At 42.1% G+C, this 27,113-nt stretch overlaps 1 protein-coding gene across 1 annotated transcript in view; it reads left to right on the forward strand.

Annotated features, from left to right (window-relative positions):
• Positions 1–338: 338 nt before the first annotated feature.
• Positions 339–27,113, forward strand: part of TBC1D2B (TBC1 domain family member 2B) — a 70,731-nt gene continuing 43,956 nt past the window's right edge. The window contains 3 exon segments of the mRNA XM_043985803.1: positions 339–716; positions 19,351–19,467; positions 19,469–19,505. Coding sequence (XP_043841738.1) covers positions 339–716; positions 19,351–19,467; positions 19,469–19,505 — 532 coding nt within the window.

Raw genomic sequence — 27,113 nt, forward strand, 5'->3', positions numbered from 1 at the left:
AGGAGGCCATGCGCTGCCGCCGGTCTGTCATAGGACCAGGAGGAACTGGCGGGGGGGAAAAGAGGGCCGTGAGGGAGAGAGGGAAAGAGAGGCTATTAATCCCAGGCTGCTTTGTGGGGCAGCCAGCTTGTCCATAGAGAAGGCCGTGATGAGCGACTACACTTCCCAGACTGCCGTGTACCTCGCCCCGGGAGAGGACTACGTGTCCCAGGCGGCTTTGCGCGGCGGGTGGCCGTCCTGTCAATCGGGAGTGGGGCGGGGACGGAGGCGGAGGCGGGGTTGCTGGGCTCCGGGATCGGCCGCGGCGGGCGGGCCGTTGGCGCTGCGGGCGCCCGGGGATGCCCGGGGCTGGGGCCGGGGCCGGGGCCGGGGCTGCGGCTGCCGAGGAGGGCGGGGGCCCCGAGGCCGCGCGGGAACCGGCGCGGCTCTGCGGCTACCTGCAGAAGCTGTCGGGCAAGGGCCCCCTGCGCGGCTACCGAAGCCGCTGGTTCGTGTTCGACCCGCGCCGCTGCTACCTCTACTACTTCAAGAGCCCGCAGGACGCGCTGCCGCTCGGCCACCTGGACATCGCCGACGCCTGCTTCAGCTACCAGGGCCCGGACGAGCCGCCCGCCGCCGGGGCCGCCGCCGCCGGGCCCGCCTCGGCCGGGGGCGCCGACGAGCCGGCCGCCGCGTTCTTCCAGGTGCACAGCGGAGGAGGCGTCACGGTGCTCAAGGTGGGCGCCCCCATCCCCCGCCTGGGGGGCCCTCCCCAACGTGGCACTCCCCCCCCCAAGAACGCTCCCCAACATGGCACTCCCCCCCCCCCCCCAAGAACGCTCCCCAACGTGGCACTCCCCCAGCAACCTGCCCGGGAGATCCAGGACCCTCCCCAACGTGGCAGCCCGCTCCCCGCCCTCACCCCCATCCCCCCCGCTTCCCCCTGCCCGGAGGACCCTCCCCCCTTTCCGTGGATCCTTATCCAACGGAGCACTCCCACTCCCACTCCCTTCCTCGGGACTCTCTCCAACTAGGACACTCCCCTCCATCGGGACACTTCTTTCCCCCCATCCTCCAACAATCGTCCCCCCACCCCATCAAGACACTTCCCCTACCCTCCCAAACCGAGTCTCCTCCACTGAGCCCACCCTCCATCTTCTCTTTCCCTTTCCCTCCTCCACTTCCTTCCCGCTCTCTCCTTCCTCCTCCCGTCTCTGTCCCCCTCCGTTTCATTTCCCCGACTCCAGTCCCCTTCCCACCCACCACTTTTCCATTACCTTCTTCTCTTTTTCCCCTCCCGTCCCTTATTTCCCCCTCTTGTCTCTCCAAGCCTTGTTCTTTCTCCCTCCTGACACTACCAGCTCTGTCAGTGACTGTGGCTTTGGACAAGTCATTTTTCCTTTAAACAACCGCAGTTTCCCTACCTCTTAAAACGAGGGAGTTGGGCTACTACTCTGAAATTCGTCCCAGTTCTAAATCCTATGTGTCTTTTAATCTCGTGGCTACAACGCCCTCCTTCCCCAGATTATCCTGCTGATTAAATTCCTGCTTAATTGTAAAATTTGGGTGATTTCTTGCATTGTGCTGCAAGAATTTCCTTTACTTTGGTCTATTCGAGGACGTTGTGTGTATATCCTGCATTCTTCTCATTGGGAAAATTTGCCTGTCCCTCAGTGTCTTTCTTTTGGGAGCCATCTCTATTTGTACTCAACTTTATAATTTTCTGTCCCTCTTTAAGCCACTTAAGGAGAAGTAGTGGATAGACTGCTGGACTTACTGATTTGGGGCAGTTATGTAACCTATCTGTGTCAGTTTCTCCATTAATAAAATAAGGTTGGACGATGGCCTCCATCCATGATCCTGTGGCCTCTATTCATACTTGATCTTGTCCTTCCCTCTTTATTTCCCTTTATGATCCTTGCTATTTTTGCTTGCTCGGCTGTCTTCTACTTACCCCCTTACCTACTTCTTGTAGAAGTTTTTTGGTTTTGTTTGTTTATTTTGTTTTTGGCAGGGCAATGAAGGTTAAGTGACTTTCCCAGGGTCACACAGCTAGTAAGCGTCAAGTGTCTGAGGCCAGATTTGAACTCAGGTCCTCCTGAATCCAGGGCCAGTGCTTTATCCACTGTGCCACCTAGCTGCCTCTCCTTACCTACTTCTTGATTCTCCCAGGCATGACCTTCTTTCTAGCACCTATGACCCCCTCTTTCATTCTTGTCTTTTTTGGGTTCTTTCCATCCTCACTGACCTTTTCCATTTCTTCTTTCTATTCTTTATCACGATCTGTTCCTTATTCAAAGCAATTTATCTCCTAGATGGTATGTTTTTTAAAACTAGCCAAATGACAGTAAGATTATCACCAACCAATCTATGATTACTGGGGTGACAGTTATGAACTAGAGGTTTTCCCAAGGGATCTCTTTACTAAGCCTGGTCATAAGCAGTTCCCCACCACCACACACACAACTGAGGTCATTATTGAAGTATTTACTTTTTGTTCTTCCATTACGATTTTGTTCTGGTTTTGATTATAGCTGGCAGGTTCTAGCAAACTAGTTTTCTGCTGTCTAACTAGATATTCAGAACCTGTGGACACTTCTCTACTTCTTGAAGAATCAAAGTCTGAGTTGTGTTTACTGAACTCTGTGTAAACTTAGGAATAGTTCATCTAGTACAGAGGGACTTTTGCCACTCGAAATTTCCTGTGGAATCGTTCATTAAAAGTGAAAATGGAAGCTTCTCATCACATAGTTTCAGGTCTTAGTATCCTGTTTCAAAATTCCTTTGATTACTTTTGGGTATGCTTTAAAAAAAATTTATTTTTTTGCAGGGCAATGAGGGTTAAGTGACTTTCCCAGGGTCACACAGCTAGTAAGTGTCAAGTATCTGAGGCTGCATTTGAACTTAGGTCCTTCTGAATCCAGGGTCAGTGTTTTATCTACTGCACCACCTAGCTGCCCCCTGGGCTTTTTATGGTTTCTTCTCTCCCTACCCGTCCAAGTCTCTGTATCATAGAACTGTTTATACAAAATAAGGGCCAGCCCTTAGTTATACTGTCTCAGAGAAGAAACTTTTTCTCCCTTATTTTCTCTGTCAGAACAGTACAGCTAGTGACAATAAATTTGACTCTGGGTGTGTTTCTTCATCTGGAAAATGAAGGAGTTGGGCTAGTTTCTAAGACCTCTTGCAGCTCTGAAGTTCTGTGATTCAAATTTATCTTTGAAGAAGTATATATAGGCCAAGTGCTACTGGAAATGATCTTTTAAGACTTGAGAAAAGTGACTTTGGGGTTGGAAGACAAGGGAACTTAAATTCATCAGTTTTTACTTCTCTGTAAATGTGTGTGTGTGTGTGTGTGTGTGTGTGTACATTAGAAATCAGTCATGAACTGATTACAGAGACCATATCTGAATAAAACAACTGAGTTATTTTGTTTTACAATGTTATTAAATAAAGACAAAGGTGAGAACCTTATGAGAAACAATATAAAAGTTGCAAACAATATTAGGCTTCGGATGGCGACATGCTTGAAGAGTTTGAATCATTTAACTTTGCTTTCTTGGTGAAATGTTTGTGAACATTGTAAGTGCCAATTGGTGCTCGTCCTTACTGCCTTTTGAATCCAGGTCCACTGTGCATTCAGTTTGATTAGCCATTGCCCAGCTGGGTCACAAGGTAGACTGTTTCCAAAAAGATTTTTGTGATTCTGGATTGTCTTGCTTAAATTTAAGTTTCATATGTGTATGTGTATGCATACATGAATACATACATACATGTGTGTATATATTTATATCTAAAACATTTGATATAAAAAGAAATTTCCCTTTCCCATTTGGTTTTTGTTGTTTCAGTTGTGTTCAACTCTCCATGACTCCATTTGAGATTTTCTTGGCAAATATACTGGAGTGCTTTGCCGTTTCCTTCTCCGGTTCATATTTGTTTGTTTGTTTGTTTGTTTTTAGTGAGGCAATTGGGGTTAAGTGACCTGCCCAGGGTCACACAGCTAGCAAGTGTTAAGTGTCTGAGGCCAGATTTGAACTCTGACTCCAGGGCCGGTGCTCCATCCACTGTGCTATCTAGCTGCCCCTCCAGCTCATATTACAGATGAGGAACTGAGGCAGACATGGTTAAGTGACTTGTCCAGGGTCACACAATTATTACGTGTCTGAGGCTAGATTTGAACTTAGGTCCTCCTGACTCCAGGCCCAGTGCTCCATTCACTGTGCTGCCTGACAATCCTGCTTTCTGTCCCATAAGGGGATCACTGAGTCAGTAGACGCCTTAGAGATTGTCTGGTCCTGTCCTGTAAGTTTACGGATGAGGAAAAGGGCTCAGAGATGTTAGCTGAGTGACTTCCCATGGATGCACAAGTAGAAAGTGCAGGTGGAGGATTCAGTTTGTATCCTCTGATTCTAATGACTCATCATCCCATACTCATTTGTTTCTCTGAGGTCATTTTAAGAAGAAATACCTGTGGTTGGGGTTATGGGGCTTCTCTGAGATGCTCCTCTTCTTGAAGAGCTTCCAGAGTAGTTGATCATGTCTTTCTTAGTAAACATCCTGTCTGAGGACTAGATGTGCTGATGATGGAGGATTGGGGGCAAGCCCACTTATCATCCCTCTTGACAGAAGGAAATCAATACTTCTTATGCTGCAACAAATGCTTATTAAGGTGTGTGGACTTCTGCTCGTTTTCATTCAGGTATTTTCTTTAAATTTTTTTGTAAAGTGAAAGGATAGGAATCATTTTCACCATGATTTGTACATCTCTCAGGTGTCACTGAAAGATCCCTGGCTTTGGCAACCTGAGTTTGAACCTTAGCTCTGCAAATTACTGGCTGCCTGACCGTGGGCAGGACAATTCAGTTCTCAGGGTCTCAGTTTCCCTATCTGTAAAATCAAGGGGTTAGGTTTGATAAGCCCTGAGGTCCCCTTCCAACTCCAGCTTGAAAGAAAGGTTGATACTTGGCGCACAGCGCTGAGCTTGGCACAGGGCAGTGCTTACTCCATGCCTGTTCACTGACATATTGGGCTGCCTTCAAAATGTTCTCTTGTTTCTGTGACTTCAATAAGGTCATAAGACTGGAGACCAATGAACATGGACAGCAGAAGAAGGGTAACAAGGCCCTGTGATACAGCCCAGAGCCGTGGGGGAGAGAGGACTTTCCTTGTCGAGGTCTTTCCCCCTGCTGTGGCTGGTGCCCAGTCTGTGAGATTTAATGGACCTCAGTTGATTAATCCAGCCTCGTCTCCCCCAATCTGGATTGCCAGGCATTTTGCTTTGCTTCGCTTCGGTTCGGTTTCCGTGGCCCAGTGCTGCCACACACATTGTGATTTTGTTTTCTTTAAAGTGTTAGTGTTTCCTTTGCCTTGCAGGGTGAGGTCATGACAACTGAGCAGTCACATGGTTATGTTTGTGTGAAGGATACAACTTTTCTGTGAAACATTTTTTGTTTCTTGGCAGATACTTGTTGCTTTTGTAATCATAGAAAGTGTATATAGAACTCAGGAGTTTGGCATTTAATTACTTAATCGTTAATTATAGATTTGCTTGTGACAACTTGAAGCTGAAGTCTGTTGCTCTGTGGGGTCTCACCTGTCTTCCCTGAAAAATTGTAGGCTCCTTAAGCTCTGGAACCACCTCTATTCCTTTCTTGCTTGATATTTGATTTGATATTTGATATTTGATTTGGATTTTGCTTGATATTAGGCCATTTGTTACTGCAATAAAAGTAATTAAGAAGTAAAGTGTACAATTCTATTCATCGATTTCTTCAGCTTCACTACATAGCAACATAGAATCTCAGAGGCCATCTACTTCAACCTGTATCTGTCCCCTTTTCTGTCATCTTGTTGGAGGCAATGTTTTCCATTTCAAACAACTCTGACTCTTCAGTTTCTGGGTAGTGAACTGAGCTCTGAAATTGGAGTCAGAACTCCTGAGCACATGTCTTGGTACAGTTCATTACTGCCTATGTGACTGTATGTCATTGAACTTCTCTTAATGCCTCTTTTAAGTGAAGGGTTTGATCACTATGGGCCGTTGGAGCTTTAAATCCTAGGGGAAAAATCTCTACTTTCTTGTTATTCTTTGTTCCTCATTCTGTGCTCTGGGCCTAGCTGTACAATGCAAATCTCAGTTCAGAATATATTCTGGCTGTCCCAAAATTCTTAGTGCAGCTTTTAAGCTTTAGTGGCTTTAATAGCTTAAAACTGCAATGAGATTTTTGGGGGCACTCTATATAGTAACTATTTACTGCCTATAGCAGAGCATTGGTGGGGACAGCGTTCATATAGAACACAGTTTCTTTCTTCATAAAGTTTATAATCCAATAGAGGACTGTGACATGCCCAAATAACTTTACCATAAATGAATATGTAATATGTGCATACAGCATGCTTTGTGAGATCCAAGAAAAGAAAGTTAATTGAGGGGACGAGGGGGTCATCATAAAATACTTCCTAGAGGAGGTAGTGTTGAATTGTTCATGAAAGAAGAGAAATAACTTCCTAAGCTTAGTAGGAAACATTAAGAAAGGTGCTGAGAGGCTAAGGTATGAGGGATGGCCACTAGTCTAGCTTGGTTGGAGTACAGGCTACACAGAAAACAGTAATAGGATAATAATCTGGAATTAGGATATATATATCTTAGTGATGATCTAGCTCAATCTCTCCCTATTCCAATTCATCACTGGGGAAATTGAAGACAGAGTGACCTGCCTGCTTAAGATCAGGTAGCTAATTAGTAGTAGAACTAAGGCAACAACTTTATTTTAAATTAAATTTTATTTTTTAATTATCAAGCATTTGTCTTCCCTTCCCCCACCCAATAAGAAAAAACAAAATCCTTGTAACAAATAATTGTATTCAAGCAATACATTCCCATGTTGGCCATGTCTCATTCTACATATTAGGCCATTCTTTGTCAGGAGGTCAGAAGCATTGATTGATCATTGAGTTGATGAGAGTAAGTCTTTCAAAAAAAATTTTTTGGGGGGGGGGCAGCTAGGTGGCACAATGGATGGAGCACCGGCCCTGGAGTCAGGAGTACCTGAGTTCAAATACGGCCTCAGACACTTAACACTTACTAGCTGTGTGACCCTGGGCAAGTCACTTAACCCCAATCGCCTCACTAAAAAAAAAAAAAAAAAAATTTTAACAATGTTGATGTGCTAACATACATTGTTCCTCCTGTTTCTGCTCATTTCACTTTGCATCAGTTCATACATGCCTTCTCAGGTTTCTATGAAAAAAAATCCCTTTATAATAGTATTCTATGATGTTCATGTCGGGCCACTCTCTAATTGATGGACACCCCTTCAGTTTCCAGTTCCTTGATACTACAAAAAGAGTCGTTATGTAGATTTTTGTACTTCTCTAGCCTTTTTCTTTTGATCTCTGGGGAGCATATAGACTTTGTAATCCTGCTGCTGGGTCAGAGGGTATGCACAGTTTAGTACCTTTTTGGATACAGCTTCAAACTGTTTTCCAGAATGGCTAGAACAGGTCACACACAGCTCCAGCAAGAGTATCAATGCATCTGTCACCAACATCTGTTCGGAACATTTTTTTTGCAACACCTTTCACACCCGTCTGCCCCCTGCCTTTCACACATACCACAACCACTGTGTTCCGGGCCTTTGTCACCTCTCGCCCACACTATTGCAAAAGCCTTCTCGGTGATCTTTCTGTGTCTGTCCTCCACACAGCTGCCAAAAAGATGTTGCTTTAAACAGTCAGGTGCCCCTGACATCGATTAGGACATGTGGCTCCTTCTTGCCTCTACAATCAAGTGGCAAACTTCTCTGCTTGGCATTGAAAGCCTTTCACAGTTGGCCGCTGGTCTTTCTTTCTAGGCTGATTGCTGATGGCTCCCCACCCCAACCTCTGTTCTTCAGCCACCCAGGTCTGTTTGTCCTTCCCTTGCCTTTGGCCTTTGAACAGGCTGGATGCCATACTTAGTCTTTCTCACTGTTGCACACCTCTTCCTGCACCCTCAAAGGCTCAACTTCCAGAGGCCTTTCTTGATTTCCCCAGGTGTTCCTCAGGGCCTAGCGCAGTCACTGGCACATAGTAGGTGCTTATTCAATACTTGTTGAAGTGTTTCATTTAGTGGAGTCAGCTGCTTTGCTTCATGCTGTGCATGTATGCATACATGTATATATAATGTATCTAGATTTTTAAAATAGTCACAAATTGCCTCCTAAGTAGAGCCTCTTTCTAATAGAACTCAAAAGATGATATGAGGGGCAGCTAGGTGTCACAGTGGATAGAGCACCGGCCCTGGAGTCAGGAGTACCTGAGTTCAAATCCGGCCTCAGACACTTAACACTTACTAGCTGTGTGACCCTGGGCAAGTCACTTAACCCCAATTGCCACACTAAAAAAAAAAAAAACTTAAAAAAAAAAAAGATGATATGAAATGTGTGGCTTCACAAGCAATGTGTTAAAGGATTCCTGTGAGACATGTAGGTTTTTATCTTGGTCTTTTCACTGCTCAGTTGTAGTTGGTTTGTTTTTATTAAGCCTTGCTAACATAAAGCATTTCTAATGTTAACCTTTAATGACTCCTCTTGCTTCTTGCAGTAAGTAATGCAAGATCACATACTTTCCCAATTTCCTTCCCTTTTAAGAGTAACCACAATTTATGAAGCAGCAGGAGGAGTAAAATGAATATAGGGCAGAGGTACTGAGCTGACCTCCCTAATGACACTTACTGTACATTTCATTGAATGTATGCTTAAATTCTGTCAGGATATAATGAGCTGTCAGATCTGTTTTGATGGATATTCCTTTGCTTTTTTTCTCTTTAAAGAGAATTTTTTAAAAAATGAGTACCATGTAGAAATAGAGAATTGGTGAGTCCTATTTAAAAAAGTTTCAGTATGACTATCCCAATGGATTCTGCTTAATACCGTATAAATGTCATAGAAAATACAAATCAGGAATCTCCTCTTGTCTTCAGGAAGCTTATGATCTGGTTGAAGAGAGAAGACATATACATAACAATTAGAGAATGATGAGACTTTATCTGAAGGATTTTTTGTGTAAATTAAAGATTCGTGGTTTCAAATATTCTGTGTGGTTTAGGTAACAGATAGTTTTCATTGTCTTCTGTTCCTCTCATTGGCTGCCAAAATCACCTAGGAGCACATTCAGAAAATCATATCCATTTCATGAGAGATTAGATTTTCCTGCTAGTCACAAGCGACAGACTGTTGATAATATGAGTTTTCCCAAATGGAATCAGAAGAATTTTAGAGAGAATTTATAGGTGACTGTCTAGGAAATCTAGATGGGGAATTTTCTGTATTTAATTGTACTCAGTTATAACCAATGACTAAAAATACAGGGGTTAGGGACTAGACTTGGCATTTCATGGGTAGAGGGAACTCTGGAGGTGAAGAAACTGCTGCTCATGCAGATAGGCAGCTTCTCTTCACCTTATAATTCTAGAATGCTACCCAGAGCACCCTGAAGTCAAGGAACTTGTCCATATGGTTCATCATTAAATGTTCTGGACTGTCAGGAAAATGACAAATTAGAGTGGGCTAGAGTGGAGGAGAAGAGCTTTGGCCTCTGACATAACCAATGAGCCCTGCTAAAAATGTAGTTCTCCTGGTGACCACCTTTGGGTTTGTTGTTGTTCACAGGAACCTCACCTGTGAAATCCTTAATGCAGGGCTCCTGATGAGGAGAGTTGTCTAGGACATCAGAAGGTTATGACTTGTCCGGGATCACAGCTTACAGTAGGTGCCAGAGGCAGGAAAGATGTGGATGAATGAAGAAGCATTTATTAAGCACTTACTAGGTCCTAAGTATTGGGAATACAGATAGGTGCATGTGGATGGATGGATGGGTGGATGGGTATATGGGTGGGTGGGTGGATGGATGGATGGATGGAGTCCCTGTCCTTAAAGACCTTACTTTCTGATCAGACGAGAAAGACAAAACATAAAGGGTTAGGGGTGCTTTCTACCTCTGGGTGATCTGGAGCACAGGGAAGAAAGGGCAGAGGGTCTGTGAGTGACATGTGACAGACAGTGACATGGCCAGAGGTGATGTAAAGCTGAAGCACAAGGAAGTTTGTGCTTTGAGATCCCAGGAGGCTTTGATTTGAAGCAGGATTGGGAGTGAAGAACCACGGGTGTGACAGAAGGTCAAACCCTCCAGGTCAGAAATGAGCTAGAGACAGGTTCCCAATGTTTTGCAGCAAGGACAGTAAAGCAGTGTAGGGGACACATGATGAGGAGAGGGGATGAATCCTTTTTCCTTCCTTGAGGATAATTACAAAAGGAACGCTTCAAGTACTGGCCAGGATGATCAAAGTTCAGCACTGATACTGCTTACTGCTCAATGCTGTAAGGGTTTGGGATAAAATGCAAATGGGGCAGTGCTCTATTTTAATGAGTCACACTGTTAAGGGACCACTTTGACAATGTCAGAAACCTTCCTTGCCCCTGTTGCCTCCTGAATAAAGTATCGATTCTAGATCCTGGCACTCAGGGTCCTTTGTAGCCTGATTCTAGCCAAGCTGGATTGTTTGGCACCCCCCTGCCCTTCCCATGCTGCTTTTTGTTTTGGGTTTTGTTTTGTTTTGTTGTTGTTGTTGTTGTTTCTTAATGAGGCAGTTGGGGTTAAGTAACTTGCCCAGGGTCACACAGCTAGTAAGTGTCAGGTGTCTGAGGCCGGATTTGAACTCAGGTCCTCCTGACTCCAGGGCCGGTGCTTTATCCACTGCACCACCTAGCTGCTCCCTATGATGCTTTTTAATGTTCCTGTGCTGAAAATGGAGTAATCTCTCTGGTGATTAACACAGCTTGTTTGTACATAGTTAGTCACCTGTCTTCTCCTCTGTTAGATTGGGAGCTCCTAGAGAACAGTGCCGAGTTTTTTGTCTTTTCTTTGTGTTGCTAGTGCTCAGCACAGCGCCTGGTTGGCACACACGAGGTGTTTAGTAGATGTTAGCTGGCTATTTGATGAGCGTCACTCTGCTTCTGTGGCCATAGAGTCCCAGGATGGTGGGGAGAGCCAGAAGAGGCTATTCCCTGAGGCAGCCTGAGTGATCCCAAAGGGCTGGGACACACCGGAAGAGGCTCCCCCTCCCCCCTCCCCCCCTCCCCCGCCACCCCCATGGGCTCCTCACTTGGAGGCCTCTGGGACTTTGTGCTCCCTTTGCCCACCATGGGCATCGTATGCATGGGCTCTTAGGTGTCTGTGCCTCCTGCTTTGTCTTTTATGATCATTCTTGAGTTTGCCTTCTCTGTTAGGGTTTGTTTCACACTTAAGTGTCAATAACTGTGTCATTGTGACTGAAATAGGAAGCGTCTCAGTTGAGGCACAAGGAGCTATCGTGGTGATCCATTGTATCTTCCTTCTCCCCTTTCCTCCCCACCCCACGAGAGGCTCACTCCTAGGCCCCCTGAGAGTGAGCCGGCAACATGGCTGCCCAGTGCAGATAGGGGTTATGAGCCGTTCAGTGAGAAATGGAGCTGTGTACCATGTTCCGTAACCACTCGGTGTCACAGATGAAGGAATTAGAAAGCTAAATGCTTACTGTGTGAAAATCACCATGCCAAACACTGGCAGTACAAATAGAAAAACAAGGAACTTTCAAGGAACTCATGTTTTAACGGCAGGGGATGGGGGAGACAACCCCTATGGGAAGGTTCAGCCATAGAGCAGATGGAAAGAGGGGATGGTGACAAAACAGAGGACAGCTGGTCTTCTTTAATGAAGCGTGAACATATTTCTTGTCGAACGAACACTTTGTGGTTGGCATTTGAATGTCTTCTCATCTGAATAAACTTGTTCTAGACCAGTGGTTTGCAGGCTGATGTCTGCACTCATTGTATCACTTCCTCCAAACAGGCTCACTGTTTATTTCACAGGCATCACTGCCACAACCAAAGGACCATAGACTTTAAATGAGGAGGGTTCCTGGAGATCTTCTGGGACAGTCCCTTCATTTAACAGTTGCCCAGAGAGGCAGAGCAGCTTGCTTAAGGTCACACAGCTAATAAGTGGTTTGAGCCCAGACATTCTGGCTCCACCTCCAGGCAGGCTTCCCTTGTGCCTTCGTAGTTTGCCTTTCTTCCATTGTACAACCATGTACATAAAGCTTGGTGGAGCAGAGTAGTGTTAGGAGAAGTGCCTTGTAGCTTTGAGGCTGACTAGCATTTCATACAGCTAGTGCAGTTTTGCTGCTACCACCAGCTGGTGGCTCTGAACCTCTGATTCCCTAGACTTCACCATCAGAGAGTAGACAGCCCTTATGTGACACCATTTTAAATCAGTAGTGCATGGCAGCAGTGTGACCAGATGAATATGTTTTCAGGCTCTGGTCAGGATATTGAAATGTTTCCTTTAGCAGCAGATATAATTTCACTTCAAATGTATAGCTTTATCATCTTTCTCTTTTGTAAAGTTCCCATGTGTTTCCAAAAATATGATGGTGTTGGAAGAGCCAAGATCACGTAATGAAATCTGTAATGGCACATTGGAACCATTAGCAACAGAGCCAAGGGCTGAGCTCCTAGTATGACGTTGGGTGTGGCCAGTTGAGTTTTTATTTACCCTGAACAAACAATACTGGAGCTTGTGCATTTTGGACTGTCTTGGATTGGATAGTGGTTAGCTACAGATTCAGCTCAGATTCTCCCTTCATCCAGATGACCTGGCTCCCCTCCTAATCCACTGGAATGTCAATGTGGTCACTTAGAGGCCACGTTTTGTTTTACAGCTCATACTTTCATGCTCTTTTAAAACAGAAAGTATTTTCAACAGTTTTTCACATTTCCTACTCCATGAAGAGAGAACAAAAGCAGAAAATGGCACTGATCTTTATCTTGGTTTAATTCAGTTGCCTAATAAAGTTCCAGGCCTTGTGCTGGGGATCCAAAGATAAGCAATGACACCATCCCTGACCTCAAGGAATTTATAGTCAGCATCACTGATATGTGCGTGGTGTTATGATGCTGACACAGCTAAGTATAACAGAAGTTAGGGTCTGGTAGGGGCAACAGAGAAAATCCAAAGTGCTCTAGGACAATTGAAATGAGAAGAGAATACCTTTGTGGGGTCAGGGAAGTTTCACAGAGGAGGTGGTACCTACTTAGCCTCCTCCTTGAAGAAAGAAGTCTTCCGAAAGAAACTGGTGAGTTTGTACATTCAAGGCATGCAGGTTGGCTGGTACATGCCTGAAGAGTAGGGGGCTGAAACATAGGTTCAGATCAAATAAACATTCAATAAGAGCACAGGCTGTTGGAAGGCCTTAAATGCCAAGCAGAGAAGTTTATAGGCTACTGGTCTCCATAATTTTCTTGGGGGGGGGGTTCAGTAAGGGTTAAGTGATTTACCCAGGGTCCCACAGCTAGTAAGTGTCAAGTGTCTGAGGCCAGATTTGAACTCAGGTCCTCTTGAATCCAGGGCTGGTGCTTTATCCACTGTGCCACCTAGCTGTCCCTCCATCATTTTTTTGATAGTAAGTTCACCCCATCTGTAAAAAAAAAAAAGTTTAAAGTATACATCCCCAGTATAAGTATATTTACTTAATTGTAAGTTTATAGATATGTAACACCCTGTTGCTCATTTTAAGCCTAGGGCAAAATAGAATCACTTTGAAGGTCAGCACGGTTTCTTCTGTTGCTGTTTAGGGAATTTATTTTAAATGAAAAGTCATGAGTTCAGTCACAATCATTCCGAACCTCCAAGCAATATCTCTTATCTATTGATATAGGTGGGTAGTTAGGTAGGTAGGTAGATAGATAGATATGTGAATTTTAGCAGAGTCCAATCTCTACTTAAAATGTTGGAAATTTTCCTATCTTTAGTTAAACTCTGGCCTCTGTAGTTGAGGCAAAATTCATGTTACTAGAAAGTTTGGGCAATGAAACAGCAAATTATAGTATCTGTGGAGTTGGGGACGATCATGCCCTTTATCAGGACTCCCCACAGTCCTTAAATAAGTGGGCGCACAGGTGGCTGTCCAATGTCTCCTCCAGATCTCCCTTCTCTGCCACAGCTCAGTCCTACTTTCTCTTTCTTCTTTCATGCCCCAGGCCTGCAAGTTCTTGGCTCAATCCAGATCATTCCACTGCTCCCTCTCCACTCCCTGCTCACCACTGGAATCTCCCTGGTTCAGAGATAGCTCCTTCCTATTATACATATTCCTTAGGACATAACCAAATCTCTGACTCATTGGCTTTGATTGATCCTAGGAGCTATACAGATATGATTCATAAAATTGTCATTGGGTCTGTACTATAGGTTCACTTTGGAAGAAATACTTATGAAGTCCATTTGACATGAGTAAATCATTTGGATGGGAAGCAAGACAAACTTGCTTTACACTCCCTTAGGAAATGCGTAGGGTGCCCTCTGTGGGTATATGTGCAGGTATGTGTGCATGGGCATGTGTGTGAGTGTGTGCATGTGTTTGCATGTAAAGGTAAGGTGTGTGTTAGCATGCAGGTGGGTGTGAGTATGTGTCCATCTTTATTAGGTGACTTCCACATAGAAGGCACTATGAATGAAGGACAGCATACCTTTCTACAATTCCTACTAAGCAATTATATGTAAATATAATATAATAAATAAAAATTGTATATAAATAAAAGTGTTCATCCAATATATTTCATCAGTATCTTAACTATCAAATGGCTTATCATTAGAAATATATGAAGTTTTATTAAAGGTTCTGGTAATGTTTTACTATTCGCTGAACAAACCTTGTGCATCCACTTTTTTTGTTTCCTTATTCAAGTCCCCTAACAACATGGCCACAACATACCTCTGCCCCATAGTCCAGCTGAACCCTCTTCCAGTTGGATGTATCAATCCTGTAATATGCCTTAGTTCACGTTTCTCTACAACTTATATTGAGAAAATTTAACTTGATATAATAAAAAAAAACTTCTTAGTAATTAGAACTATCTAGAATTAGAATGTGCTATCTAGAAGAAGTCTACATGAAAGTGGACGACTACTTATCAGCTATATTGTAAAGAAGATTTTTGTATAGGTACACATTGGACTAGATGGATCCAAAATCTTTTCTAATTGACATTTTGTGATTCTAAGATTTTATATATACATATATACATACACACACACACACACATATAGAAACTGTTTTAGATGGTTGTGTTCTTCAGAACTATTGTAAATCAAACATTTATTAAGCACTTACTATGTGCCAGGCATTGTGCTAAGTGCTAAAGGTACAAAGAAAGGCCAAAAAACAGAGCCTGTCCTCAAGGTGTTTACATTCTAAGGAGCAGGGGGGAGGGGAACAGGCAAACATACTCATAACTGCACATACCAGAAATATACCGTATAAATGAGGGGAGGGGTATTCTTACAGGGAACACCCTGGCAAAGAGGGAGATTGGGAAAGGTCTCTTGTGCAGAAGGTGGCTTTTGAGCTTAGGTCAGGCTTCTTTCCCTGAAGAAAGCCAGGGAAATCAGGGAGTGGAGGTTAGCAGGGAGAACATTCTGGGGATGGGGACCGCTAGTAAAAAGCATAGAGTTGGGAATGTCACTGAGTCTGAGCCAGTGTACACAGAGTGTGGGGAATGCGTCAGAAGACTGAAGAGACAGAAAGGGGCCGGGTTATGAAGGGCTTTAAAAACCAAACAGGATTTTCGATTTGATCCCAGAGTTGATAGGGGGCCACTGGGTTTCACTGAGTAGGAGGATGGCATGGCCAGGTCTAGGCTTTTTAGGAGATCCCTTTGGCAGTTGAGTGAAAAGTCAGGAGAGAATGGGGAGAGATTGGAGGTGAGGAGACAAGCTAGAAAGCTTTTGCAATAGTGATGAGGATGAGAAGGTAGATTTAGCAGGTTTGGCAACAGACTGGAGAGGTGGGTGTATGTGAGGGAAAGTGTTCAGGAGGACGCTGAGGTAGGCCACCTGGTTAACTGGGATGACGGCAGGGCCCTCACCAGTCAAAGGGAAGTGAGTTTTATTTGGGACATGTTGAGTTTGGATGACATCCATTGGAGATGTACAGGAGGCAGCTGGCCATTACTGGTCTCCTTTAAGTTCTGCAGTATTCTGGGACTGCTAATGAACTCAGCATCATCTGGGAAGAGGAACTTCAGAAACATCTTGTTGGAGGACATCACACCGTGGTAAATAGGAGATTCCAACTACCAATATGCCAGTCTGCCATCTCCTAATCGAGGGTGCTTTCCATAAGAATCACTTTGGAGGGAAGTGAAGGACAAAGAAAGCACATTCAGCAGGCTGCTATCTTTTGTGGAGGGAAATTCACTTCCTTATAAAAATAACAGCTCTTTTGTATAGACATACATCTATATATCTATATCTATATCTATACATAGATAGATACATATACATATATACATACACCCACACATATACACACAAATATAATCTGTCTATCCATCCATCCATCCATCCATCCATCCATCCATCCATCCATCCATCCATCCATCCATCCATCCATCCATCCATCTATCTATCTATCTATCTATCTATCTATCTATCTATCTATCTATCTATCTATCTATCTATCTATCTATCTATCTATCTATCTATCATCTATCAATCTGTTGGGGACAGGAATTCATGGCCAGCACTATTGAAGGGCCTCATTTAGATTTATTATTGTGGGCCTTGGCAAACTGATTGTCAGGGGTAGGAAAGGAGCTGAAGGAAATTCACTTGCCTCAATTCAGAATTGAACAGGAGGGAAGTGAATAGGTTGGTTTGTTGTGAAACCTGCAAAATTCTGGTAATGATTTCAGGCTTCTTCCTGAAACAGAGGCCCATTGTTTTTAACAAGGCTATTCTTTCAATGATATATGGTTGAGTCACGAAATACTCCATTCTCTGAAGCACCAATGAGAGATGATGCCGTCCTAGAGTCACCTTGGACACACCATTCACCCTTTCAATCTCATCAGTAAAATGGCAGTATCTGTCCTGCTTGCTTCACAAGGTTGTGGTGAGAATCACGAGATAATAGACATGTAATATGTCATGCAAGTTTAAGGTAATGGTACATAAACAAGACTGTGCACCTAGTTTCGATATTTGAGTTATTTCTTCCCTGCAATACCTTCTAAGTCACTGTGTTTCTTTGCAAGGAATATGTTTCCATTCTGTCAGGATGGCATAACAAGGAGAGCAGTAGTGTACAAAACGAAAGAATACATGAAAGACGGCTGACATTGTGTACAGGCTTCCACACCCATGGTCTCCCACTTCTGCAAACAAGCCTGTATACATTTCTTCCCCTATTGCTGGCTCAGGACCAAGGCTGGTCATTCTAATTTTGCAACATTCCATTTTGATTGTTAGTTGTCTGCTAACCTCAAGTTTGGTCTTCTTGTTACCACTATATCATGCTTCAAAAAAAAGGGGGGAGGTGTTTCTTACAACTTTTGCTCTTGTTCTAGGAGGTTGATAATTAGGTTAATAGCATTCTTGAGAGTATTATCTCAAACTAGCTGTTTTATAAGAAATGAAATTAGCAAGAGATGACAGCTTTGTCGAACAAGAGCAGTAAGGCACAGCGGTTGCTGAAAATTGAGCCTTGAGAAATGTTCCTTCCATGACACGAGCATTCATCTGTTGTCAGGGAGTATTTCTCTTCTGGCCAGCATGGGAACCCATGTCCTTTTGAGAATGAAGGTAGAGAATGATTTGTTACTTGATTTTCCATCATTTACATTGCTGTTCAGTCTTTTTAAAAAAATATTCATTTTTTATTTATTTTTATGTTCTTTTCTTTTTACATTTTGAATTCCAGATTCTCTTCCTCTCTCCCCCCCGCCCTGGTTTCCCTGGAGAGGGCACATAATATGTCATTTATAAATGTGAAATCAATGCAAAACATTTTCTTCTTGGCCTGGGAATTTGGCTATAATATTTCTGGGAGTTTTCATTTTGAAATATCTTTTAGGAGATGATTGGTGGATTCTTTCAATTTCCATTTTACTGTCTGGATCTAAGATATTGGGGCAGATCCTCTTTATAATTTCTTGAAAGATGATGTCTAGGTTCTATTTTTGATCATGCTTTCAGCTAGTCCACTAATTCTTAAGCATCTCTCCTTGATCTGTTTTCCAGATCTGTTGTTTTTCCGTTGAGATATTTCACATTTTCTTCTATTTTTTCATTCTTTTGACATTGCTTTTTATTGTTTCTTAAAGTCACATGGAGTTATTAGCTTCTACTTGCCCAATTCTAAATTTTAAGGAATTATTTTCTTCAATGAGATTTTGTACTCCCTTTTCCATTTGGCCTATTCTGCTTTTAAAGGAGTTTTTTTTTTTTTCTCCCATGAATTTTTGTGCCTATTTTACTATTCCCTAATTCTGGTTTTTGTGTGCGTGTGCATGTGCATGTGTGTGTGCGTGTGCGTGTGCGTGTGCGTGTGTGTGTGTGTGTGTGTGTGTGTGTGTGTGTGTGTGTGGTGTTGTTTTCAGAGGTAGTTCTGGGAGTCTACAATTTTTTGGTGCTTCCAAGGTGGTGTTATCCTGGGAGAGGTGTGGTCACTAATCTGGTCTGTGCTCTGATCTTTACAAGGAAGGGCCCCTATTTCCCTGCAGCTGCAAGCCCTAGCTCTTTTTTTTTTTTTTTTTTTTTTGGTGAGGGAAGTGACTTGCCCAGGGTCACACAGCTAGTAAGTGTTAAGTGTCTGAGGTTGGATTTGAACTCGAGTCCTCCTGAATCCAGGGCCGGTGCTCTATCCACTGTGCCACCTAGCTGCCCAAGCCCTAGCTCTTTTGACCCTGGTACTGTGTTCAGGGCCCCAGGTGCTTGAGCTGCAACCCAGAACTGCATGTGGACAAGAAAATTGCCAATGCCAATCAGCAGCAGCTGCACCTAGTGCTGTCAGAGAGTCCCCATTATCTGACCCCCCCCCCATCTCTGGGCTGACTGCACCTGATGTGGCAGCCCCCTCCAAGGCCTACCACAGGGGCTCTCGCAGATCTCCTAAATTGCATTAGTTTGGAAAAATGTCTCCCTCTGCCCTTTTGTTGGTTCTGCCGTTCCAGAGTTTGATTTGAGGCATTATTTTTAAACTGTTTGGAGAGGAATGTTGGGAGGAAGGATGGAGGCCTGTATGCCGCCATCTTCAGTGCGCCCTGCTTTAATGAACTGCTTTATTCTTTGACTTATGGTTGATGTATATATATATTTGTCTTCTGAATCCAAACCCAGTGTTCTTTCTATTGTACCCTGCTGCCTCCATCTTCCAGCCCTGACTAGATTCCTTCTCTCTCCTCTCTTCTTCTGTCTTGAAGATAGAATTGGCCATGACTGAATAAATCCACATTTCCCCTCTGAATTTCTTAGTACATAGTTATCTTCTCTTTATTTTTTCTCCTTCTCTAGGCTCCCAACCGTCAACTCATGACATACTGGTTACAAGAACTACAGCAGAAGAGATGGGAATATTGCAACAGTCTGGATACTGTGAAGCGGGACAGCAGGACCTTCCCAAATCCTGGTGGACTTTTCCAAAGGTCTTGTTGCCAAAGATAACACAGGTGAAGTCAGAAACTAGAGAAATGTGAGAGTTCATGTCTAGCTCTTTAGTGTTAGCCAGTTTTAACTGTTATTGATGTCTTTTGTCTCAATGTCACCTATGTTTCTCAATGTGGTTTTCCAATTTGGAAACAGGCAGCTGACTTGACAGTGCTTTTCACAGACCCAGAAAAGTTAAATGCAGGTACCCAGAGTCAAGCACATATGTAATAATGTATTTGGTCTTTGTAGGTGTAGCATGAGGGGGCATCCCCCAGAGTATAGGTTGAAGGCTCACTGGTCCTCTGTGAGCCTATTTCCATTCCAAACTGTAGCGCCTGGGTCTTTACTGATATGTTAGCTATTACTAGTCAGCCAGAGGACACAATTAGTTCAAAGCAAAGACATCTAGTGAAATGGCAAAGAAAGAAAAAGAGCAATAAAGTGTTTCTCACATAAACTTGGGGCCCACTCTCCTCACAGTGGACATGCTGTCAGAGGGAAGAGTAGACACATGTGGAATACAAGCAGAAAGGCATAGTTGTGTGGTTGGGCACATGCACAGAGAGGCACACAAGTGAGGACCTAAGTTGGAGTCTCCCAGGGCCTTGGCCTTCATGGTGCCCAGATCATGACTGTTACACTGGACTTGGCTGAGATAATTCCCACTTGTTCTTCCTTAAGCCAAGGTCCTGCTTGGCAAGGAGGGAGAATGCCCTTAGGTTTGCTAACTGGGTTTTGGGGGGGTTTTCATTGGCCTCTGATCCCTTCCTTGGTGAATGAGAGAGGAGGGGGTGCTTTCAGAGCCCTTTCACATATCAACCCAGACACAGCTATGAGCATCTTTGCAGGCTTCCAACCCTGACCAGGGAATGATTTGTTGGACCATGCTAGAAATTTCTCAGGGATAAACTCTGAGAAAGCAAAGTTCTTTAGGGTGTTCTTTTTTTTCTTTTTCTTTTTTTGCATCTCAGTCTTTTTTTTTTTTTTTTTCAGGGCAGTGAGGGTTAAGTGACTTTCCCAGGGTCACACAGCTAGTAAGTGTCAAGTATCTGAGGCCAGATTTGAATTCAGGTCCTCCTGAATTCAGGGCCAGTGCTATATCCACTGTACCACCTAGCTGCCCCTTTAGGGTGTTCTTGATTTGGCAGCAGGAATAAAAGGAAGTGTTAGCCTAAAAATTCTATCCTTGCTATGCACACATTATCAGAAACCACTCCTGTTTTAGGATGAAGGGCAGATATAGAAATGTAGAAGGGACTTAGCCAGCGTCATGGCAGCAGAACAGGATCCCAGCCCAAGGCTCCAGATTCCCTGGCTAGTGTTCTTTCCTCCCTCTCACAATACATCCTAACTGTAAACCAGACACAGGCTGCATTGCCTGGTTCACTAGTTTTAGAAACTCATTTGAATTCTAGTAATTTATCTTTACTAGGATTTAAATTTATCTTGATATAACAGAATATATGTTCTAGAGACGTTTGGATAGTTGTAGCAACATGGCTTAGTAAGTGAGCCTTGGGGTCAGAAGGCTTGAATTTGAGTCTCAGCTCTGATGCAAACTGCCCTTTGGAGCCATCAATTTCTTCATCTGTCAATTGGGACAATTATACTTTCTCTTTTCTGCCTCACAGTGTTATTGTGAGGAACATGCTTCACAGGTGGTAAAGTACTATAAAAATATGATCCCAGCAGGGGAGAAGTTTGTTTGTTATTACTGGGATTGCCGTACAATGATGCAAATGTCTGAGATGATAACTACTTTCCACCACCCTTCCAGAGATAAGGAGCTTACTTTGGAAATCTTAAGATTATCAACATTTTTTTAAAAATCCCTAACTTTTTGAAGTGCTAGAGGCCCCTGGAAAGGTCCTGTTGTCTGATCTCCTCATGTGACATATAAGGAAGTAGAGGCCTGAGGGGGAAACACACTGAAGTAGTGACAGAAACCAGGGATTAGAAACCCAAATGCATATAAATACATATAAAAAGCAAAGAGTTGTGCTTTAAGCATTTGAAAATGTTTAAACAGAAAAGCATAGGAGATGCAAAATGTCAGTGCCCCTTAGGTAATGGCTTCACAAATTCCCTGGGTCAGATGAGAGAATATTTGTAAAAGGGTCTGGAACATAGTATGCTTAATAAATGTTGGTTTCCTTCCTCCCTCGCCCCATTTACAGCCTCATGGCATGATGTAAAGAACACTTTATTGAGGACAAAGAGCGTATTCTTTTTAAGACTTTGAAGACAGTGTAGGTTTTTCAGTTTGTGTTTCTACAGTATGATCCCCCGCCTCCCAATATGGTTTACCAAATGCTAATGTTTTGTCTTTTAAATGGAGTTTTGTTTTGCATTGTGAACTTAACAGCCATCAAGTATTGCACTGTTGAAAAGCATACAGATCCCTGTACAGTTGAATGATTTTTGCATTGTCCTCCTCTTGTTAATCTCTCTTAACAAGTCGAAAATGATTCCATTTTCAAATCAAGTCATTTGAAAAGGTGCCTTTTAAAAGTGACTACTTCCTTCTCCCATTATCTTCCTCTTGTGGTTGCAGTCCCTGGTATGACTTGCCTGTGTAGCTCTAATATTAATTCTAGTGGCAAGAACACTGATCTGGGGTGTGAGAGGGGTGGAGGGGGTGGAGACTGGATCTCCCTACTCTCACCTCAGGCTGAAGTACAGTGCCCACTCAAGGGGCTCACCCCTTTACTGATTGGCATTTTGCTCTGTTTCCAAGCTGGGCTGGTTTGCTCCTCTTCAGGCAGCCCAGTCATCTTCCTCACCCTCGGCTCCTCACCATAATGGTGCCAGACTTAGTATTGACTCCCCAGCTGCATTGGCTTTCTGCATTTTGGAGCTCAAGTGATGTACCTGCCTCACCTTCCCTGGCAGCAGGGATGCCAGGCATGCACCACTATGCGTGGGCACAACCTGGATTGGAGGTTAGGAACTTGGGTTTAGGTGAGACTGGGGAGTAAGACTAGACTAGGAACCAGGATAATTGTGCAACGTGAGCAAGTTGCACTGTTATTTTCCATTTCTTTGTCCATTTTCCCCCTTCTATATTGGCTTGGCCTACCCATGAGCAATTAATATTTTTCCATTTGTTTAGATCTGTCTTTGTGTAAAGAATGTTTTGTCATTGTTTTTGTTTTGTTTTGTTTTTTGGGTGGGGCAGTGAGGGTTAAGTGACTTGCCCAGGGTCATACACCTAGTAAGTGTCAAGTGTCTGAGACAGGATTTGAACTCAGGTCCTCCTGAATCCAGGGCCAGTGCTTTATCCACTGCACCATCTAGCTGCCCAAATGTTTTGTCATTGTGTTCAAATAGTTCCTGTATATATCTTGGCAAGTAAAACTCAAGTATTTTATACTTTTGGCAGTAATTTTAAATGGAATTTCTCTATTTCTTCCCTTTTTCCCCCCTTTTTGTAATATGCAGAAATGCTGATGCTTTATGTGGGTTTATTTTATATCCTGCAACTTTCCTGAAGTTGCTAACTGTTTAAATTACTGAGGCTAAGTGACTTGCCTAGCTAGTAAGTGTCAAGTGTCTGAGGCTGGATTTGAACTCAGGTACTCCTGAATCAAAGGCCGGTGTTTTATCCTCAATTACTTTTTTAGTTGACTCTCTAGGGTTCTTTAAACCATTGTATCATCTGCAAAAAGTGATAATTTTGTTCCCTCATTGTTTGTGCTTATTCCCTGAATTTCTTTTTTCTTATCTTGTTACTATAGATGGCATTTCTGACACTATATTGAATAGTAATGGTGATAATGGACATCAATACTTTACCCTTGATATTAGTGGAAAGGCATCTAAGTTTATTCCCATTACATATTTTTTCTCCTGTAAAATAAATGCATCACTGGGCCCTTTCCCCTCTTATGGTCTAGCAGAAAGCTGGGTAGGCTAGGACTGTCAACCTGAGTTCTACTCTAATATTGGTTATGGCACTAACTTGTTAGGTGCCTTTGCTAGTCATCATCTATAAAATGAGTTGTGGGACTAGATTCATCTTTCAGATTTTTGCTTTCAGAGTCTAAAATTTTTTACATTGTTGTCTTTACTAGTATTATTTAAGATGTGGTATTTAATATAAGCTGCATAAATGAAACAATTTGTCATTTTATCTTATCCTTTGATAATTTTAGGAAGCTAATCTATGAAAATAATATTAACTCATTTTATTCACATACAATTAAGATTTTATTGCAATTTAAAGTTGTTATTTTTACAAGTACTTAGTATCTTTCCTTCTCAATACTCTCCCCAGCTGAAGAGAAAAAAAATCAATAAAACCCCTATAACAAAAATTCAAAACAAATCCCCACATTCACATGTTCAAAATTTCAAGCCTTATTTAAGTCCATCACTTCTAGTTGGTAGGTGGATGGTAGGTTTTGTAACGATTGGAATGACGCCACCTGCTGGAGACTTACTGTAGAAGAGTTCCGCCCATGAAGCGAAGGTCTTTGAGGGCAAGACCAGGAGTCTTTTCTTTGGCGTCAGGAAGTGACGTGGGCTAGTGGGAGGGACTGGTGCTCGCTCTCAGGCTCTTTCCTTTGGACTCTGGTGGAGAGCGGAGCTAGAAATGTGCTCTCCCTTTAATAGATAGGAATCTAGGCCTTTCTTTCTCTCTTTACCAAACTCTTATTCTCCATAATAAATGCTTAAAAGTCTAACTCTTGCTAAAGCTTATAATTTATTGGCGACCACTCATTAGATATTTTAGACAGACTAGTTAGAATTTTAGCCCTTAACAGTTTTATCTTCAATTCCTTGGACTCATGATTTAATTATTGCATTGATTAGAGTTCTACAGTCTTTCAAAGTTGTTTTTCTTAATAATGTTGTCTATATAAATTGTTCTATTTCTGTTCACTCACCATCAATTTACAGAGGGAGGTCTCAGTTTTTTTCTGAAATTGTCCATTTAAAAATTTTTGGGAAAATGACAAATGTTGGAGGTCTATAGGAAAACATGAACACTACTGTACCTTTGGTGGAACCATGAAGTGGCCTAGCCATTCTAGAAAGCAGTTTGGAATGATGCCCCCCAAATTACCAAACTGTCCATACCCATTGACCCAGATATAGCCCTTCTGGTCTACATTCCAAAGAGATCAAAGAAACAGGAAAAGAACCTACATGTACAAAATTTTTTATAGTAGGTCTTTCTAAAGTAGCAAAAAGATGGAAACTAAAGTGTGACTTGTTATTGGGGAATGGCTAAACAAATTATGGTATAAGAATGTAATGGAATATTATTTTCTATAAGAAATTTTTAAATGGACAATTGTAGTGATCAGTGCAATAATTACTACTTTGTAGTATAGTTTGATATTTGGTACCAATAGACTCTTTTCCTTTCCACAACTATTTTTATAACAAACTTTAAATACACTGTAACTTATACAGATGTCCCTTGATAAAATCCTATATACTTTTCATATTTACAGCTTAAAAATAATAACCATAACAGTGTTAAATATGAAGTATAGTATATAAATATGAAGGATGGGGGTTTTTGGGGTGCATAGTTCCTTAAAATGGGTCATTATTGATAAGGTTACTCATAATTCTTTTTCAAACACTGAAATATTTTATCTTTGTAATAATTACAACAGAAAACCCTATTTCATGAAGACAGGATGTTCAAATGGTAGTAAAATTTGAACCACTCGTTTGATAAATGAGAGAACTTTTTATTGACTGTTGGCCAAACCAAAAGATTTTCCAGTTCAAATTCTTGTTTCAGTATCCTGTCACAAGACATTCTCTTCTTGTTCAGTTAAAGTAAAATAAAATGTTTCATATTAACTTGTGGCAAATGGGTTTCTATCCATTCTCATGGAGCTTGTCCAACAGTACATATATTTGGGACAGACAGTACAGATAGATAAGAGGCTGGGTCCAGATTGAAACTGAGGGTGGGCTAGATTACTTTCAGGAAATAAATTGCAAAGTTCTTTTACTGGCCCCAAGCATCCTATGAAAGCAAAGGCCCATCTTGTCCATACTAAGCATTTATTAGTGTTGCTATGTGGCAATGAGATGTGGGACACCCCTGCTTCTAAAGAACCAGAGATAAGTATCATTTAGTGAGCAAAAGAAGGGTGCATGGGGGCAGGGGACAGTAAAGACAGACTGCAGCACAAAGAGGAAAAGGAATGAAGGATGCCATTAAGAAGGTGGTGTAGGACAGGAAAAGAAGATGGGCAGCTTATGTGGAAAGAGTTAGGGATAAAAGTTGGATTGCCAGAGGGCTCCATTGGATCCTTAACATGTCGGGAGAAAATAAGGAAAGCCTGCAGTTTGGTAGACCCTCTGTGGCAAACCCTTGGGAGAACATGGCTAAGTCACGCAAGATGGGCAGTCAAGAGATCTGCATAGTTGGGTGGAACTTCATCTGAATATATCCATTACTACTTAGAAATATCCAGGCCTTTAGAATAAAATGGGAATGACTTAAAAAAGGTCTTTACTTTCTTCTACTTCATTTACAAAACAAGTCTTTTGAAAATTGAAAATTTTGCTTTACTGTGTCTTGGTTTCTCATAAGGTCACTAGCTTCCATTTGTACAATCCTAATTCTTAGGCAGGTATTTTCATCAGACAGTTTTTTTTTTTTTTGGTGAGGCAATTGGGGTTAAGTGACTTGCCCAGGGTCACACAGCCAGTAAGTGTTAAGTGTCTGAGGCTAGATTTGAACTCAGGTACTCCTGACTCCAGGGCTGGTGCTCTATCCACTGTGCCATCTAGCCGCCCCTAGACAGTTTTTTAAATTTCCTTTTCCATTTGGCTTTTCAAACTGTCGACTTTTTTCTCATGACTCTCCTGTATCGCTCTCATTTCTCTTTCCATTCTTCCCCCCCCTCCATCTTCCTTCTATCTAAATTCATTACCTATAAAATTTCCAAATACCAAATTTCAAGCTGAAAATGTTTATTATAAAACAACTTTGCTTTAACTTTATCATGAAAAAAATAGACTTTTTTCTTTTTTTGCTCTAATACTCTTCAAAGTAATTCAGCACAAGAAATCCAGAGTGTTTTATAATAACATATGTGTCCTATTCTCTGTTCACATATTATCAAAATTTTACAGAACTTTCTTTTAAATTTATTTTTAAAAGTTGATTACTTTTTTTTTTGGGGGGGGGGTCTCAGGATCCTTTCTTTCTTAATAAATATTAAGTACCACAAAGAGACTTTGTTTATATAGGTTATTTCTATCAACATTTTATTATGCTAGAAATGACAAATGATGACATTTAAAACAAAAATTAATTAAATTATTTAAAAACATCAATAATAAACTCATTCATCCTATATTTATATTAAGTAACAAGTTTTTACAAACAATAACTTTTCCAAAATAAAAAAGTGTAGAGTTGTTTTACATATATTTTTGCAATTGTATGACTTAATAGAAAACAGTTTTATTTTCACATCTGCTTCTGCATTCAATTTATTGAAATATGTAATTTTTATTGAGCTATATGAAGAAATTCCAGCCTTACACATTACCATATTAGTCATTTTGTACAAGAAAACTTATATAAAAGAAAAAAGTGAAAGAAAGTAAAAAATAGCATGCTTCAGTCTCTGTTCCATCAGTATCAG

This window comes from Dromiciops gliroides, chromosome 2, assembly GCF_019393635.1.
Source record: "Dromiciops gliroides isolate mDroGli1 chromosome 2, mDroGli1.pri, whole genome shotgun sequence".
Lineage (NCBI taxonomy): Eukaryota > Metazoa > Chordata > Mammalia > Microbiotheria > Microbiotheriidae > Dromiciops > Dromiciops gliroides.